Here is a 20,568-nt window from a genome sequence, read left to right as displayed (position 1 = left end):
AGGCGGAACAGGGCCACTCCTAAAGAAGACTTCCCTGTTGGGTGACATGTAATATCCAGGTTATATACAGTACATCCAGGTTATTTACAACACATCCAGGTTATATACAGTACATCCAGGTTATAGACTATACATCCAGGTTAAATACAACACATCCAGTTTATATACAACACATCCAGGTTATATACAACACATCCAGGTTAAATACAGGTTATATACAGTACATCCAGGTTATATACAACACATCCAGGTTATATACAGTACATCCAGGTTAAATACAACACATCCAGGTTAAATACAGGTTATATACAACACATCCAGGTTAAATACAGGTTATATACAACACATCCAGGTTAAATACAGGTTATATACAGTACATCCAGGTTATATACAGTACATCCAGGTTATATACAGTACATCCAGGTTATATACAGTACATCCAGGTTAAATACAACACATCCAGGTTATATACAGTACATCCAGGTTATATACAGTACATCCAGGTTATATACAACACATCCAGGTTATATACAGTACATCCAGGTTATATACAGTACATCCAGGTTAAATACAACACATCCAGGTTATATACAGTACATCCAGGTTATATACAGTACATCCATGTTATATACAACACATCCAGGTTATATACAGTACATCCAGGTTATATACAGTACATCCAGGTTAAATACAGGTTATATACAGTACATCCAGGTTATATACAACACATCCAGGTTATATACAGTACATCCATGTTATATACAACACATCCAGGTTATATACAGTACATCCAGGTTATATACAACACATCCAGGTTATATACAACACATCCAGTTTATATACAACACATCCAGGTTAAATACAACACATCCAGGTTAAATACAGGTTATATACAACACATCCAGGTTAAATACAGGTTATATACAGTACATCCAGGTTAAATACAACACATCCAGGTTATATACAGTACATCCAGGTTATATACAGGTTATATACAGTACATCCAGGTTATATACAACACATCCAGGTTATATACAGTACATCCAGGTTATATACAGTACATCCAGGTTAAATACAGGTTATATACAGTACATCCAGGTTATATACAACACATCCAGGTTATATACAGTACATCCAGGTTATATACAGTACATCCAGGTTAAATACAACACATCCAGGTTATATACAGTACATCCAGGTTAAATACAGATTATATACAACACATCCAGGTTATATACAACACATCCAGGTTATATACAGTACATCCAGGTTATATACAGTACATCCAGGTTATATACAGTACATCCAGGTTATATACAGGTTATATACAACACATCCAGGTTATATACAACACATCCAGGTTATATACAGTACATCCAGGTTATATACAGGTTATATACAACACATCCAGGTTAAATACAGGTTATATACAACACATCCAGGTTATATACAACACATCCAGGTTATATACAGTACATCCAGGTTATATACAGGTTATATACAACACATCCAGGTTATATACAGTACATCCAGGTTATATACAGGTTATATACAACACATCCAGGTTATATACAACACATCCAGGTTATATACAGTACATCCAGGTTATATAAAGGTTATATACAACACATCCAGGTTATATACAGTACATCCAGGTTATATACAACACATCCAGGTTATATACAGTACATCCAGGTTATATACAGTACATCCAGGTTATATACAGGTTATATACAACACATCCAGGTTATATACAACACATCCAGGTTATATACAACACATCCAGGTTATATACAGGTTATATACAACACATCCAGGTTATATACAGTACATCCAGGTTAAATACAGGTTATATACAACACATCCAGGTTAAATACAGGTTATATACAACACATCCAGGTTAAATACAGGTTATATACAACACATCCAGGTTAAATACAGGTTATATACAACACATCCAGTTTATATAAACACATCCAGGTTATATACAACACATCCAGGTTAAATACAACACATCCAGGTTAAATACAGGTTATATACAACACATCCAGGTTAAATACAGTACATCCAGATAAATACAGGTTATATACAACACATCCAGGTTATATACAGTACATCCAGGTTATATACAGTTCATATACAACACATCCAGGTTAAATACAATACATCCAGGTTAAATACAGTTTATATACAACACATCCAGGTTAAATACAGGTTATATACAGTACATCCAGGTTAAATACAGTTTATATACAACACATCCAGGTTATATACAATACATCCAGGTTATATACAGTACATCCAGGTTAAATACAGGTTATATACAACACATCCCGGTTAAATACAGTTTATATACAACACATCCAGGTTATATACAACACATCCAGGTTAAATACAATACATCCAGGTTAAATAAAGTTTATATACAACACATCCAGGTTAAATACAGGTTATATACAGTACATCCAGGTTAAATACAGTTTATATACAACACATCCAGGTTATATACAGTACATCCAGGTTATATACAGTACATCCAGGTTAAATACAGGTTATATACAACACATCCAGGTTAAATACAGTTTATATACAGTACATCCAGGTTAAATACAGTTTATATACAACACATCCAGGTTAAATACAGTTTATATAAAACACATCCAGGTTATATACAACACATCCAGATTAAATACAGTTTATATACAACACATCCAGGTTATATACAACACATCCAGGTTAAATACAGTTTATATACAATATATCCAGGTTATATACAACACATCCAGGTTATATACAGTACATCCAGGTTATATACAGTACATCCAGGTTAAATACAGTTTATATACAACACATCCAGGTTAAATACAGTTTATATACAACACATCCAGGTTAAATACAGTTTATATACAACACATCCAGTTTAAATACAGTTTATATACAACACATCCAGGTTAAATACAGTTTATATACAACACATCCAGGTTATATACAACACATCCAGGTTAAATACAGTTTATATACAACACATCCAGGTTATATACAACACATCCAGGTTATATACAGTACATCCAGGTTATATACAACACATCCAGGTCACATCCAGGTTATATACAACACATCCAGGTTATATACAACACATCCAGGTTATATACAACACATCAAGGTTATATACAACACATCCAGGTCACATCCAGGTTATATACAGTACATCCAGGTTATATACAGTACATCCAGGTTATATACAGTACATCAAGGTTATATACAACACATCCAGGTCACATCCAGGTTATATACAGTACATCCAGGTTATATACAGTACATCCAGGTTATATACAGTACATCCAGGTTATATACAATACATCCAGGTTATATACAACACATCCAAGTTATATACAACACATCCAGATTATATACAACACATCCAGGTTATATACAACACATCAAGGTTATATACAACAGATCCAGGTCACATCCAGGTTATATACAGTACATCCAGGTTATATACAGTACATCCAGGTTATATACAATACATCCAGGTTATATACAACACATCCAGATTATATACAACACATCCAGGTTATATACAACACATCCAGGTCATATACAGTACATCCAGGTTATATACAGTACATCCAGGTTATATACAACACATCAAGGTTATATACAACACATCCAGGTCACATCCAGGTTATATACAGTACATCCAGGTTATATACATTACATCCAGGTTATATACAACACATCAAGGTTATATACAACACATCCAGGTCACATCCAGGTTATATACAGTACATCCAGGTTATATACAGTACATCCAGGTTATATACAATACATCCAGGTTACATACAACACATTCAGGTCACATCCAGGTTATATACAACACATCCAGGTCACATCCAGGTTATATACAACACATCCAGGTCACATCCAGGTTATATACAACACATCCAGGTCACATCCAGGTTATATACAACACATCCAGGTCACATCCAGGTTATATACAGTACATCCAGGTTATATACAACACATCCAGGTTATATACAACACATCCAGGTTACATACAACACATCCAGGTCACACCAGAAGATAAAACAAAGACAACTACCTGATGCCTGACGATTGACACACACTTCTTGTATATTCTTCATCAATCTACACACATTACCCCATAACGAAAAAGCGAAAACAGGTTTTTAGAAATACATGAGTATTCAGAACCTTTTCTATGAGACTCAAAATTGAGCTCAGGTGCATCCTGTTTCTACAACTTGATTGGAGTCCACCTGTGGTAAATTCAATTGATTGGACATGATTTGGAAATACACACACCTGTCTATGTAAGGTCACACAGCTGACAGTGCATGTCAGAGCAAAAACCAATCCATGAGGTCGAAGGAATTGTTCGTAGAGCTCCGAGATTTTGTCGAGGCACAGATCTGGGGAAGGGTACCAACAAAATGTTTGCAGCATTGAAAGTCCTCAAGAACACAGTGGCCTCCATAATTCTAAAATGGAAGAAGTTTGGAACCACCAAGACTCTTCCTAGAGCTGGCCGCCCGGCCAAACTGACCAATCCGGAGAGAAGGGCCTTGGTCAGAGGGGTGACCAAGAACCCAATGGTCACTCTGACAGAGCTCCAGAGTTCCACTGCGGAGAAGGGAGAACCTTCCAGAAGGACAACCATCTCTGCAGCACTCCACCAATCAGGCCTTTATGGTAGAGTGGCCAGACGGAAGCCACTCCTCTGTAAAAGGCACATGACAGCCCGCTTGGAGTTTGCCAAAAGGCACCTAAAGGACTCTGACCATGAGAAACAAGATTCTCTGGTCTGATGAAACTAAGATTGAAATCTTTGGCCTGAATGCCAAGCGTCACGTCTGGAGGAAACCAGGCACCATCCCTACGGTGAAGCATGGTGGTGGCAGCATCATGCTATGGGGATGTTTTTCAGCTGCAGGGACTGGGAGATGAGTCGGGATCGAGGGAAAGATGAACTGAGCAAAGTACAGAGAGATCCTTGGTGAAAACCTGCTCCCCAGAGTGCTCAGGACCTCAGACTGGGGAAAAGGTTCCTACAACGACACTAAGCACAACGCCAAGACAACGCAGGAGTGGCTTCAGGACACGTCTCTGAATGTCCTTGAGTGGCCCAGCCAGAGCCCGGACCTGATCTAACATCTCTGGAGAGACCTGAAAAATAGCTGTGCGGCAACGCTCCCCCATCCAACCTGACAGAGCTTGAGAGGATCAGCAGAGGACAATGGGAGAAACTCCCCAAATACAGGTGTGCCAAGCTTGTAGCGTCATACCCAAGAAGAGTCAATGCTGTTATCGCTGCCAAAGATGCTTCAACAAAGTACTGAGTAAAGGGTCTGAATACTTATGTAAATGTCATATTTCAGTTATTTCAATTTTATTTCAGTGTTTTACTATTAATACATTTGCAAAAATGTCTAAAAACCTGTTTTTGCTTTGTAATTATGGAGTATTGTGATGTCATTATGGAGTATTGTTATGTCATTATGGAGTATTGTGATGTCATTATGGAGTATTGTGATGTCATTATGGAGTATTGTGATGTCATTATGGAGTATTGTGTGTAGATTGGTCAAGGGGAAAAAAACAATTGAATCCATTTTAGAATAAGTTTGTAATGTAACAAAATGTGGTCTGAATACTTTCCAAATGCCACAATATATCACAATGTTCACTGTGGTGTTTCATGTTAGCATCACTGTGGTGTTTCATGTTAGCATTATGACAGTGAGTAGGTGGTCTAAACTGAGGTCTTACCGGAGCCTGTCCTCCCCACGATGCCCAGCTTCTCCCTGGGCTGGATGTTGAGCTGGAGTCCATCGAGCACGATGGGGGTGTTCGCTCTGTACCTCATCGTATAGTCCTTAAAGGAGATGGCCCCTTTATGAGGCCAACCCTCTGGGATGAGGGCGTCTTTGACTCTCCTGGGCGCCTCAGAGACACAACCCTGGACAGAAACATGGACACCTCAGAGACACAACCCTGGACAGAAACATGGACACCTCAGAGACACAACCCTGGACAGAAACATGGACACCTCAGAGACACAACCCTGGACAGAAACATGGACACCTCAGAGACACAACCCTGGACAGAAACATGGACACCTCAGAGACACAACCCTGGACAGAAACATGGACACCATGGACAGAGACACAACCCTGGACAGAAACATGGACACCTCAGAGACACAACCCTGGACAGAAACATGGACACCTCAGAGACACAACCCTGGACAGAAACATGGACACCTCAGAGACACAACCCTGGAGAAACATGGACACCTCAGAGACACAACCCTGGACAGAAACATGGACACCTCAGAGACACAACCCTGGACAGAAACATGGACACCTCAGAGACACAACCCTGGACAGAAACATGGACACCTCAGAGACACAACCCTGGACAGAAACATGGACACCTCAGAGACACAACCCTGGACAGAAACATGGACACCTCAGAGACACAACCCTGGACAGAAACATGGACACCTCAGAGACACAACCCTGGACAGAAACATGGACACCTCAGAGACACAACCCTGGACAGAAACATGGACACCTCAGAGACACAACCCTGGACAGAAACATGGACACCTCAGAGACACAACCCTGGACAGAAACATGGACACCTCAGAGACACAACCCTGGACAGAAACATGGACACCTCAGAGACACAACCCTGGACAGAAACATGGACACCTCAGAGACACAACCCTGGACAGAAACATGGACACCTCAGAGACACAACCCTGGACAGAAACATGGACACCTCAGAGACACAACCCTGGACAGAAACATGGACACCTCAGAGACACAACCCTGGACAGAAACATGGACACCTCAGAGACACAACCCTGGACAGAAACATGGACACCTCAGAGACACAACCCTGGACAGAAACATGGACACCTCAGAGACACAACCCTGGACAGAAACATGGACACCTCAGAGACACAACCCTGGACAGAAACATGGACACCTCAGAGACACAACCCTGGACAGAAACATGGACACCTCAGAGACACAACCCTGGACAGAAACATGGACACCTCAGAGACACAACCCTGGACAGAAACATGGACACCTCAGAGACACAACCCTGGACAGAAACATGGACACCTCAGAGACACAACCCTGGACAGAAACATGGACACCTCAGAGACACAACCCTGGACAGAAACATGGACACCTCAGAGACACAACCCTGGACAGAAACATGGACACCTCAGAGACACAACCCTGGACAGAAACATGGACACCTCAGAGACACAACCCTGGACAGAAACATGGACAGAGACACAACCCTGGACAGAAACATGGACACCTCAGAGACACAACCCTGGACAGAAACATGGACACCTCAGAGACACAACCCTGGACAGAAACATGGACACCTCAGAGACACAACCCTGGACAGAAACATGGACACCTCAGAGACACAACCCTGGACAGAAACATGGACACCTCAGAGACACAACCCTGGACAGAAACATGGACACCTCAGAGACACAACCCTGGACAGAAACATGGACACCTCAGAGACACAACCCTGGACAGAAACATGGACACCTCAGAGACACAACCCTGGACAGAAACATGGACACAACCCTGGACAGAAACATGGACACCTCAGAGACACAACCCTGGACAGAAACATGGACACCTCAGAGACACAACCCTGGACAGAAACATGGACACCTCAGAGACACAACCCTGGACAGAAACATGGACACCTCAGAGACACAACCCTGGACAGAAACATGGACACCTCAGAGACACAACCCTGGACAGAAACATGGACACCTCAGAGACACAACCCTGGACAGAAACATGGACAGAAACATGGACACCTCAGAGACACAACCCTGGACAGAAACATGGACACCTCAGAGACACAACCCTGGACAGAAACATGGACACCTCAGAGACACAACCCTGGACAGAAACATGGACACCTCAGAGACACAACCCTGGACAGAAACATGGACACCTCAGAGACACAACCCTGGACAGAAACATGGACACCTCAGAGACACAACCCTGGACAGAAACATGGACACCTCAGAGACACAACCCTGGACAGAAACATGGACACCTCAGAGACACAACCCTGGACAGAAACATGGACACCTCAGAGACCCTGGACAGAAACATGGACACCTCAGAGACACAGGAAACATGGACACCTCAGAGACACAACCCTGGACAGAAACATGGACACCTCAGAGACACAACCCTGGACAGAAACATGGACACCTCAGAGACACAACCCTGGACAGAAACATGGACACCTCAGAGACACAACCCTGGACAGAAACATGGACACCTCAGAGACACAACCCTGGACAGAAACATGGACACCTCAGAGACACAACCCTGGACAGAAACATGGACACCTCAGAGACACAACCCTGGACAGAAACATGGACACCTCAGAGACACAACCCTGGACACCTCAAACATGGACACCTCAGAGACACAACCCTGGACAGAAACATGGACACCTCAGAGACACAACCCTGGACAGAAACATGGACACCTCAGAGACACAACCCTGGACAGAAACATGGACACCTCAGAGACACAACCCTGGACAGAAACATGGACACCTCAGAGACACAACCCTGGACAGAAACATGGACACCTCAGAGACACAACCCTGGACAGAAACATGGACACCTCAGAGACACAACCCTGGACAGAAACATGGACACCTCAGAGACACAACCCTGGACAGAAACATGGACACCTCAGAGACACAACCCTGGACAGAAACATGGACACCTCAGAGACACAACCCTGGACAGAAACATGGACACCTCAGAGACACAACCCTGGACAGAAACATGGACACCTCAGAGACACAACCCTGGACAGGTGAATAACAGTGTATTAAAAGGTCATGAAGACAGTAAGACATTATTTGTGTATTTGAGATAGAAAGGGTTGACGTTCTCACCTCGATGTACTCCTGTAGTCTCTCCACTGACAGGAACTTGGCCTCCAGCTCCGTAGACAGCCTTACCACGTACTGGAGCATACCTGTCAACTGGACAACAGATAACACAAAACACAGGCAACAAACTCCATCACAACTGGTCATCTGACAACTCTTAACTGTAGGTTTACTGTTAGAACACTAGGGGTAGCATTGAGTCATATTGATCATTGGTAGGCCTGAAACTCTGTCGCTCCACCTGTACTGTATGGAGTATTAGCTACATGAAACAACAGAGATACACACTACAGTTCAATAACCACGTACACTCTTCCTGGAGTATTAGACTCTACATTAGACTCTACCTGTATGGAGTATTAGACTCTACCTGTATGGAGTATTAGACTCTACCTGTATGGAGTATTAGACTCTACATTAGACTCTACCTGTATGGTGTATTAGACTCTACCTGTATGGTGTATTAGACTCTACATTAGACTCTACCTGTATGGAGTATTAGACTCTACATTAGACTCTACCTGTATGGAGTATTAGACTCTACATTAGACTCTACCTGTATGGAGTATTAGACTCTACCTGTATGGAGTATTAGACTCTACATTAGACTCTACCTGTATGGAGTATTAGACTCTACATTAGACTCTACCTGTATGGAGTATTAGACTCTACATTAGACTCTACCTGTATGGTGTATTAGACTCTACCTGTATGGAGTATTAGACTCTACATTAGACTCTACCTGTATGGAGTATTAGACTCTACCTGTATGGTGTATTAGACTCTACCTGTATGGAGTATTAGACTCTACATTAGACTCTACCTGTATGGAGTATTAGACTCTACATTAGACTCTACCTGTATGGTGTATTAGACTCTACCTGTATGGAGTATTAGACTCTACATTAGACTCTACCTGTATGGAGTATTAGACTCTACCTGTATGGAGTATTAGACTCTACCTGTATGGAGTATTAGACTCTACCTGTATGGAGTATTAGACTCTACATTAGACTCTACCTGTATGGAGTATTAGACTCTACCTGTATGGAGTATTAGACTCTACCTGTATGGAGTATTAGACTCTACCTGTATGGAGTAGTATTAGACTCTACCTGTATGACTCTACCTGTATTAGACTCTACCTGTATGGATGGTGTATTAGACTCTACCTGTATGGAGTATCTACCTGTATGGAGTATTAGACTCTACCTGTATTAGACTCTACCTGTATGGAGTATTAGACTCTACCTGTATGGAGTATTAGACTCTACCTGTATGGAGTATTAGACTCTACCTGTGGAGTATGGTATGTATTAGACTCTACCTGTATGGAGTATTAGACTCTACCTGTATGGTGTATCTACCTGTATGGAGTATTAGACTCTACCTGTATGGAGTATTAGACTCTACCTGTATGGAGTATTAGACTCTACCTGTATGGTGTATTAGACTCTACCTGTATGGAGTATTAGACTCTACCTGTATGGAGTATTAGACTCTACCTGTATGAAATATTAGACTCTACATTAGACTCTACCTGTATGGAGTATTAGACTCTACCTGTATGGTGTATTAGACTCTACCTGTATGGAGTATTAGACTCTACCTGTATGGAGTATTAGACTCTACCTGTATGGAGTATTAGACTCTACCTGTATGGAGTATTAGACTCTACCTGTATGGTGTATTAGACTCTACCTGTATGGAGTATTAGACTCTACCTGTATGGAGTATTAGACTCTACCTGTATGGAGTATTAGACTCTACCTGTATGGAGTATTAGACTCTACCTGTATGGAGTATTAGACTCTACCTGTATGGAGTATTAGACTCTACCTGTATGGAGTATTAGACTCTACCTGTATGGAGTATTAGACTCTACCTGTATGGAGTATTAGACTCTACCTGTATGGAGTATTAGACTCTACCTGTATGGAGTATTAGACTCTACCTGTATGGTGTATTAGACTCTACCTGTATGGAGTATTAGACTCTACCTGTATGGTGTATTAGACTCTACCTGTATGGAGTATTAGACTCTACCTGTATGGAGTATTAGACTCTACCTGTATGGTGTATTAGACTCTACCTGTATGGAGTATTAGACTCTACCTGTATGGAGTATTAGACTCTACCTGTATGGAGTATTAGACTCTACATTAGACTCTACCTGTATGGAGTATTAGACTCTACCTGTATGGTGTATTAGACTCTACCTGTATGGAGTATTAGACTCTACCTGTATGGAGTATTAGACTCTACCTGTATGGAGTATTAGACTCTACCTGTATGGAGTATTAGACTCTACATTAGACTCTATCTGTATGGAGTATTAGACTCTACCTGTATGGAGTATTAGACTCTACATTAGACTCTACCTGTATGGAGTATTAGACTCTACCTGTATGGAGTATTAGACTCTACCTGTATGGAGTATTAGACTCTACATTAGACTCTACCTGTATGGAGTATTAGACTCTACCTGTATGGAGTATTAGACTCTACATTAGACTCTACCTGTATGGAGTATTAGACTCTACATTAGACTCTACCTGTATGGAGTATTAGACTCTACATTAGACTCTACCTGTATGGAGTATTAGACTCTACATTAGACTCTACCTGTATGGTGTATTAGACTCTACATTAGACTCTACCTGTATGGAGTATTAGACTCTACCTGTATGGAGTATTAGACTCTACCTGTATGGAGTATTAGAGTCTACCTGTATGGTGTATTAGACTCTACATTAGACTCTGTATGGAGTATTAGACTACCTGTATGGAGTATTAGACTCTACCTGTATGGAGTATTAGACTCTACCTATGGAGTATTAGACTCTACCTGTATGGAGTATTAGACTCTACCTGTATGGAGTATTAGACTCTACCTGTATGGAGTATTAGACTCTACCTGTATGGAGTATTAGACTCTACCTGTATGGAGTATTAGACTCTACCTGTATGGTGTATTAGACTCTACCTGTATGGTGTATTAGACTCTACCTGTATGGTGTATTAGACTCTACCTGTATGGAGTATTAGACTCTACCTGTATGGAGTATTAGACTCTACCTGTATGGTGTATTAGACTCTACCTGTATGGTGTATTAGACTCTACCTGTATGGAGTATTAGACTCTACCTGTATGGAGTATTAGACTCTACCTGTATGGAGTATTAGACTCTACCTGTATGGAGTATTAGACTCTACATTAGACTCTACCTGTATGGAGTATGAGACTCTTCCTGTATGGAATATTAGACTCTACCTGTATGGAGTATTAGACTCTACCTGTATGGAGTATTAGACTCTACATTAGACTCTACCTGTATGGAGTATTAGACTCTACATTAGACTCTACCTGTATGGAGTATTAGACTCTACCTGTATGGAGTATTAGACTCTACATTAGACTCTACCTGTATGGAGTATTAGACTCTACATTAGACTCTACCTGTATGGAGTATTAGACTCTACCTGTATGGAGTATTATACTCTACCTGTATGGTGTATTAGACTACCTGTATGGTGTATTAGACTACCTGTATGGTGTATTAGACTCTACCTGTATGGTGTATTAGACTCTACCTGTATGGAGTATTAGACTCTACATTAGACTCTACCTGTATGGTGTATTAGACTCTACATTAGACTCTACCTGTATGGAGTATTAGACTCTACATTAGACTCTACCTGTATGGTGTATTAGACTCTACCTGTAGATGGTGTATTAGACTCTACCTGTATGGTGTATTAGACTACTACCTGTATGGTGTATTAGACTCTACCTGTATGGTGTATTAGGTGTATTAGACTCTACCTGTATGGTGTATTAGACTCTACCTGTATGGTGTATTAGACTCTACCTGTATGGTATTAGTATTAGACTCTACCTGTATGGTGTATTAGACTCTACCTGTATGGAGTATTAGACTCTACCTGTATGGAGTATTAGACTCTACCTGTATGGTGTATTAGACTCTACCTGTATGGAGTATTAGACTCTACCTGTATGGAGTATTAGACTCTACCTGTATGGAGTATTAGACTCTACCTGTATGGTAGTATTAGACTCTACCTGTATGGTGTATTAGACTCTACCTGTATGGTGTATTAGACTCTACCTGTATGGTGTATTAGACTACCTGTATGTGTATTAGACTCTACCTGTATGGTGTATTAGACTCTACCTGTATGGTGTATTAGACTCTACCTGTATGGTGTATTAGACTCTACCTGTATGGAGTATTAGACTCTACCTGTATGGAGTATTAGACTCTACCTGTATGGAGTATTAGACTCTACATTAGACTCTACCTGTATGGAGTATGAGACTCTTCCTGTATGGAGTATTAGACTCTACCTGTATGGAGTATTAGACTACCTGTATGGAGTATTAGACTCTACATTAGACTCTACCTGTATGGAGTATTAGACTCTACATTAGACTCTACCTGTATGGAGTATTAGACTCTACCTGTATGGAGTATTAGACTCTACATTAGACTCTACCTGTATGGAGTATTAGACTCTACCTGTATGGAGTATTAGACTCTACATTAGACTCTACCTGTATGGAGTATTAGACTCTACCTGTATGGAGTATTAGACTCTACCTGTATGGTGTATTAGACTCTACCTGTATGGTGTATTAGACTCTACCTGTATGGTGTATTAGACTCTACCTGTATGGAGTATTAGACTCTACCTGTATGGAGTATTAGACTCTACATTAGACTCTACCTGTATGGTGTATTAGACTCTACCTGTATGGAGTATTAGACTCTACATTAGACTCTACCTGTATGGTGTATTAGACTCTACCTGTATGGTGTATTAGACTCTACCTGTATGGTGTATTAGACTCTACCTGTATGGTGTATTAGACTCTACCTGTATGGTGTATTAGACTCTACCTGTATGGTGTATTAGACTCTACCTGTATTATTAGACTCTACATTAGACTCTACCTGTATGGTGTATTAGACTCTACCTGTATGGAGTATTAGACTCTACCTGTATGGAGTATTAGACTCTACCTGTATGGTGTATTAGACTCTACCTGTATGGAGTATTAGACTCTACCTGTATGGAGTATTAGACTCTACATTAGACTCTACCTGTATGGTGTATTAGACTCTACATTAGACTCTACCTGTATGGAGTATTAGACTCTACCTGTATGGAGTATTAGACTCTACATTAGACTCTACCTGTATGGTGTATTAGACTCTACATTAGACTCTACCTGTATGGAGTATTAGACTCTACCTGTATGGTGTATTAGACTCTACATTAGACTCTACCTGTATGGTGTATTAGACTCTACCTGTATGGTGTATTAGACTCTACCTGTATGGTGTATTAGACTCTACCTGTATGGTGTATTAGACTCTACCTGTATGGTGTATTAGACTCTACCTGTATGGAGTATTAGACTCTACCTGTATGGTGTATTAGACTCTACCTGTATGGTGTATTAGACTCTACCTGTATGGTGTATTAGACTCTACCTGTATGGTGTATTAGACTCTACCTGTATGGTGTATTAGACTCTACCTGTATGGAGTATTAGACTCTACATTAGACTCTACCTGTATGGTGTATTAGACTCTACCTGTATGGTGTATTAGACTCTACCTGTATGGTGTATTAGACTCTACCTGTCTATGGGAGTATGACTACCTGTATTAGACCTGTATGGTGTATTAGACTACCTGTATGGTGTATTAGACTCTACCTGTATGGTGTATTAGACTCTACCTGTATGGTGTATTAGACTCTACCTGTATGGTGTATTAGACTCTACCTGTATGGTGTATTAGACTCTACCTGTATGGAGTATTAGACTCTACCTGTATGGAGTATTAGACTCTACCTGTATGGTGTATTAGACTCTACCTGTATGGTGTATTAGACTCTACCTGTATGGTGTATTAGACTCTACCTGTATGGTGTATTAGACTCTACATTAGACTCTACCTGTATGGAGTATTAGACTCTACATTAGACTCTACCTGTATGGTGTATTAGACTCTACATTAGACTCTACCTGTATGGTGTATTAGACTCTACCTGTACAGTGTATTAGACTCTACCTGTATGGTGTATGACAGCGCCAGGCCCTTCATAGCAGGGCTGATGGTATCAGGAGAACTGAGCACCACGAACAGAGCCACCAGCAGAGTGACTGAGGCAGACAGAAAGTCCAGCCAGAAGGACAGCCAGCGTGTCCCACAGTTAAACAACAGGAAGTGGTTGGAGTTGTTGTCACTCATCTCCTTAAATCTGGAGAACAATGCACAACGGTGTTGACTGTCATTATTTTTAATCTTCATTCATTTGAGTTATTTCCCCAGGTAGAGGAAACCCTGGTCAGACCAAGTTATTTCCCCAGGTAGAGGACACCATGGTCAGACCAAGTTATTTCCCCAGGTAGAGGAAACCCTGGTCAGACCAAGTTATTTCCCCAGGTAGATGAAACCCTGGTCAGACCAAGTTATTTTCCCCAGGTAGAGGACACCCTGGTCAGACCAAGTTATTCCCCAGGTAGAGGACACCCTGGTCAGACCAAGTTATTCCCCCAGGTAGATGAAACCCTGGTCAGACCAAGTTATTTCCCCAGGTAGAGGACACCCTGGTCAGACCAAGTTATTTCCCCAGGTAGAGGACACCCTGGTCAGACCAAGTTATTTCCCCAGGTAGAGGACACCCTGGTCAGACCAAGTTATTTCCCCAGGTAGATGAAACCCTGGTCATACCAAGTTATTTCCCCAGGTAGAGGAAACCCTGGTCAGACCAAGTTATTTCCCCAGGTAGAGGAAACCCTGGTCAGACCAAGTTATTTCCCCAGGTAGAGGACACCCTGGTCAGACCAAGTTATTTCCCCAGGTAGAGGAAACCCTGGTCAGACCAAGTTATTTCCCCAGTAGAGGAAACCCTGGTCAGACCAAGTTATTTCCCCAGGTAGAGGACACCCTGGTCAGACCAAGTTATTTCCCCAGGTAGAGGAAACCCTGGTCAGACCAAGTTATTTCCCCAGGTAGAGGAAACCCTGGTCAGACCAAGTTATTTCCCCAGGTAGAGGACACCCTGGTCAGACCAAGTTATTTCCCCAGGTAGAGGACACCCTGGTCAGACCAAGTTATTTCCCCAGGTAGATGACACCCTGGTCAGACCAAGTTATTTCCCCAGGTAGATGAAACCCTGGTCAGACCAAGTTATTTCCCCAGGTAGAGGACACCCTGGTCAGACCAAGATATTTCCCCCAGGTAGAGGACACCCTGGTCAGACCAAGTTATTTCCCCAGGTAGAGGACACCCTGGTCAGACCAAGTTATTTCCCCAGGTAGAGGACACCCTGGTCAGACCAAGTTATTTCCCCAGGTAGATGAAACCCTGGTCAGACCAAGTTATTTCCCCAGGTAGAGGACACCCTGGTCAGACCAAGTTATTTCCCCAGGTAGAGGACACCCTGGTCAGACCAAGTTATTTCCCCAGGTAGATGAAACCCTGGTCAGACCAAGTTATTTCCCCAGGTAGAGGAAACCCTGGTCAGACCAAGTTATTTCCCCAGGTAGAGGAAACCCTGGTCAGACCAAGTTATTTCCCCAGGTAGAGGACACCCTGGTCAGACCAAGTTATTTCCCCAGGTAGAGGACACCCTGGTCAGACCAAGTTATTTCCCCAGGTAGATGAAACCCTGGTCAGACCAAGTTATTTCCCCAGGTAGAGGACACCCTGGTCAGACCAAGTTATTTCCCCAGGTAGAGGACACCCTGGTCAGACCAAGTTATTTCCCCAGGTAGAGGACACCCTGGTCAGACCAAGTTATTTCCCCCAGTAGATGAAACCCTGGTCAGACCAAGTTATATCCCCAGGTAGAGGACACCCTGGTCAGACCAAGTTATTTCCCCAGGTAGAGGAAACCCTGGTCAGACCAAGTTATTTCCCCAGGTAGAGGAAACCCTGGTCAGACCAAGTTATTTCCCCAGGTAGAGGACACCTTGGTCAGACCAAGTTATTTCCCCAGGTAGAGGACACCCTGGTCATACCAAGTTATTTCCCCAGGTAGATGACACCCTGGTCATACCAAGTTATTTCCCCCAGGTAGATGAAACCCTGGTCAGACCAAGTTATTTCCCCCAGGTAGAGGACACCCTGGTCATACCAAGTTATATCCCCCAGGTAGAGGACACCCTGGTCAGACCAAGTTATTTCCCCCAGGTAGAGGACACCCTGGTCAGACCAAGTTATTTCCCCAGGTAGAGGACACCCTGGTCAGACCAAGTTATTTCCCCAGGTAGAGGAAACCCTGGTCAGACCAAGTTATTTCCCCAGGTAGAGGACACCCTGGTCAGACCAAGTTATTTCCCCAGGTAGAGGACACCCTGGTCAGACCAAGTTATTTCCCCAGGTAGATGAAACCCTGGTCAGACCAAGTTATTTCCCCAGGTAGAGGACACCCTGGTCAGACCAAGTTATTTCCCCCAGGTAGAGGACACCCTGGTCAGACCAAGTTATTTCCCCAGGTAGATGACACCCTGGTCATACCAAGTTATTTCCCCAGGTAGAGGACACCATGGTCATGAGTGGAGAACAGGAGGGCTTCTTATAGAAAAACGAACAGGTCTGTGAGAGCCGGAATTCTTACTAGTTGGTAGGTGATCAAATACTTATGTCATGCAATAAAATGCAAATTAATTACTTAAACATCATACAATGTGATTTTCTGGATTTTTGTTTTAGATTCCGTCTCTCGCAGTTGAAGTGTACCTGTGATAAAAATTACAGACCTCTACATGCTTTGTAATTAGGAAAACCTGCAAAATTGACAGTGTTTCAAAAACTTGTTTTAACTAGGATCTGTCTGCATTGTTGGAATGTATGTTTTAACTAGGATCTGTCTGCATGGTTGGAATGTATGTTTTAACTAGGATCTGTCTGCATGGTTGGAATGTATGTTTTAACTAGGATCTGTCTGCATTGTTGGAATGTATGTTTTAACTAGGATCTGTCTGCATGGTTGGAATGTATGTTTTAACTAGGATCTGTCTGCATGGTTGGAATGTATGTTTTAACTAGGATCTGTCTGCATGGTTGGAATGTATGTTTTAACTAGGATCTGTCTGCATGGTTGGAATGTATGTTTTAACTAGGATCTGTCTGCATGGTTGGAATGTATGTTTTAACTAGGATCTGTCTGCATGGTTGGAATGTATGTTTTAACTAGGATCTGTCTGCATTGTTGGAATGTATGTTTTAACTAGGATCTGTCTGCATTGTTGGAATGTATGTTTTAACTAGGATCTGTCTGCATGGCTGGAGTGTATGTTTTAACTAGGATCTGTCTGCATTGTTGGAATGTATGTTTTAACTAGGATCTGTCTGCATTGTTGGAATGTATGTTTTAACTAGGATCTGTCTGCATTGTTGGAATGTATGTTTTAACTAGGATCTGTCTGCATGGTTGGAATGTATGTTTTAACTAGGATCTGTCTGCATTGTTGGAATGTATGTTTTAACTAGGATCTGTCTGCATTGTTGGAGTGTATGTTTAACTAGTATCTGTCTGCATTGTTGGAGTGTATGTTTAACTAGTATCTGTCTGCATTGTTGGAATGTATGTTTTAACTAGGATCTGTCTGCATTATTGGAATGTATGTTTTAACTAGGATCTGTCTGCATGGTTGGAATGTATGTTTTAACTAGGATCTGTCTGCATGGTTGGAATGTATGTTTTAACTAGGATCTGTCTGCATTGTTGGAATGTATGTTTTAACTAGGATCTGTCTGCATTGTTGGAATGTATGTTTTAACTAGGATCTGTCTGCATTGTTGGAGTGTATGTTTAACTAGTATCTGTCTGCATTGTTGTCTGCATTGTGAATGTATGTTTTAACTAGGATCTGTCTGCATTATTGGAATGTATGTTTTAACTAGGATCTGTCTGCATGGTTGGAATGTATGTTTTAACTAGGATCTGTCTGCATGGTTGGAATGTATGTTTTAACTAGGATCTGTCTGCATTGTTGGAATGTATGTTTTAACTAGGATCTGTCTGCATTGTTGGAATGTATGTTTAACTAGGATCTGTCTGCATTGTTGGAGTGTATGTTTTAACTAGGATCTGTCTGCATTGTTGGAATGTATGTTTTAACTAGGATCTGTCTGCATTATTGGAATGTATGTTTTAACTAGGATCTGTCTGCATGGTTGGAATGTATGTTTTAACTAGGATCTGTCTGCATGGTTGGAGTGTATGTTTAACTAGGATCTGTCTGCATGGTTGGAATGTATGTTTTAACTAGGATCTGTCTGCATGGTTGGAATGTATGTTTTAACTAGGATCTGTCTGCATGGTTGGAGTGTATGTTTTAACTAGGATCTGTCTGCATGGTTGGAATGTATGTTTTAACTAGGATCTGTCTGCATTGTTGGAATGTATGTCTTAACTAGGATCTGTCTGCATTGTTGGAATGAAAATATGTGATATAATAAGTATATTTATTTTAGGGTCAGGGTCAGGGTTAGGGTTAGGGTCAGGGTTAGGGTCAGGGTTAGGGTCAGGGTCAGGGTCAGGGTCAGGTCAGGGTTAGGGTCAGGGTTAGGGTCAGGGTTAGGGTCAGGGTCAGGGTTAGGGTCAGGGTTAGGGTCAGGGTCAGGGTTAGGAGACATGTCTTACTGCTGGATGTACTGCTCTCTCTTGTTGTAGGGTCAGGGTCAGGGTCAGGGTTAGGGTCAGGGTCAGGGTCAGGGTCAATGTTAGGGTCAGGGTCAGGGTTAGGGTCAGGGTCAGGGTCAGGGTCAGGTTCAGGGTTAGGGTCAGGGTCAGGGTTAGGAGACATGTCTTACTGCTGGATGTACTGCTCTCTCTTGTTGTAGGCGCACAGGACTCAGAACACACAGGACTCAGAACACACCACACAGGACTCAGAACACACCACACAGGACTCAGAACACACCACACAGGACTCAGAACACACAGGACTCAGAACACAGGACTCAGAACACACACAGGACTCAGAACACACACACAGGACTCAGAACACAACACACAGGACTCAGAACACACAACACACACAGGACTCAGAACACAGGACTCAGAACACACACAGGACTCAGAACACACCACAGGACTCAGAACACACCACACAGGACTCAGAACACACCACACAGGACTCAGAACACACACACAGGACTCAGAACACACACACAGGACTCAGAACACACCACACAGGACTCAGAACACACCACACTCAGAACACACACACAGACTCAGAACACACCACACAGGACTCAGAACACATCACAGGACTCAGAACACACCACACAGGACTCAGAACACACACACAGGACTCAGAACACACCACACAGGACTCAGAACACAACACACAGGACTCAGAACACACAGGACTCAGAACATACAGGACTCAGAACACACAGGACTCAGAACACAGGACTCAGAACACACACACAGGACTCAGAACACACACACAGGACTCAGAACACACAGGACTCAGAACACAACACAGGACTCAGAACACACACACAGGACTCAGAACAC

General features: G+C 42.1%; 1 protein-coding gene across 1 annotated transcript in view; it reads right to left on the bottom strand.

The window, feature by feature from the left end:
- LOC127926576 (ATP-binding cassette sub-family C member 12-like) overlaps positions 1 to 20,568 on the bottom strand; it is a 39,320-nt gene that overhangs the window by 6,583 nt on the left and 12,169 nt on the right. The window contains exons 3-7 of the mRNA XM_052512013.1: positions 20,276 to 20,278; positions 15,102 to 15,291; positions 9,001 to 9,090; positions 5,794 to 5,983; positions 1 to 34 (exon numbers count right to left, since the gene is read on the bottom strand). The exon at positions 1 to 34 is cut by the window's left edge and continues 126 nt beyond it. Of these exons, the coding sequence (XP_052367973.1) occupies positions 1 to 34; positions 5,794 to 5,983; positions 9,001 to 9,090; positions 15,102 to 15,291; positions 20,276 to 20,278 (507 nt within the window). The remainder of the gene's footprint in view (positions 35 to 5,793; positions 5,984 to 9,000; positions 9,091 to 15,101; positions 15,292 to 20,275; positions 20,279 to 20,568) is intronic.

Source organism: Oncorhynchus keta, unplaced genomic scaffold (genome assembly GCF_023373465.1).
Source record: "Oncorhynchus keta strain PuntledgeMale-10-30-2019 unplaced genomic scaffold, Oket_V2 Un_contig_7836_pilon_pilon, whole genome shotgun sequence".
Classification (NCBI taxonomy): Eukaryota; Metazoa; Chordata; class Actinopteri; order Salmoniformes; family Salmonidae; genus Oncorhynchus; species Oncorhynchus keta.
Note: the sequence above shows the minus strand (reverse complement) of the source record. Positions and strands in the feature narration are given on the sequence as shown.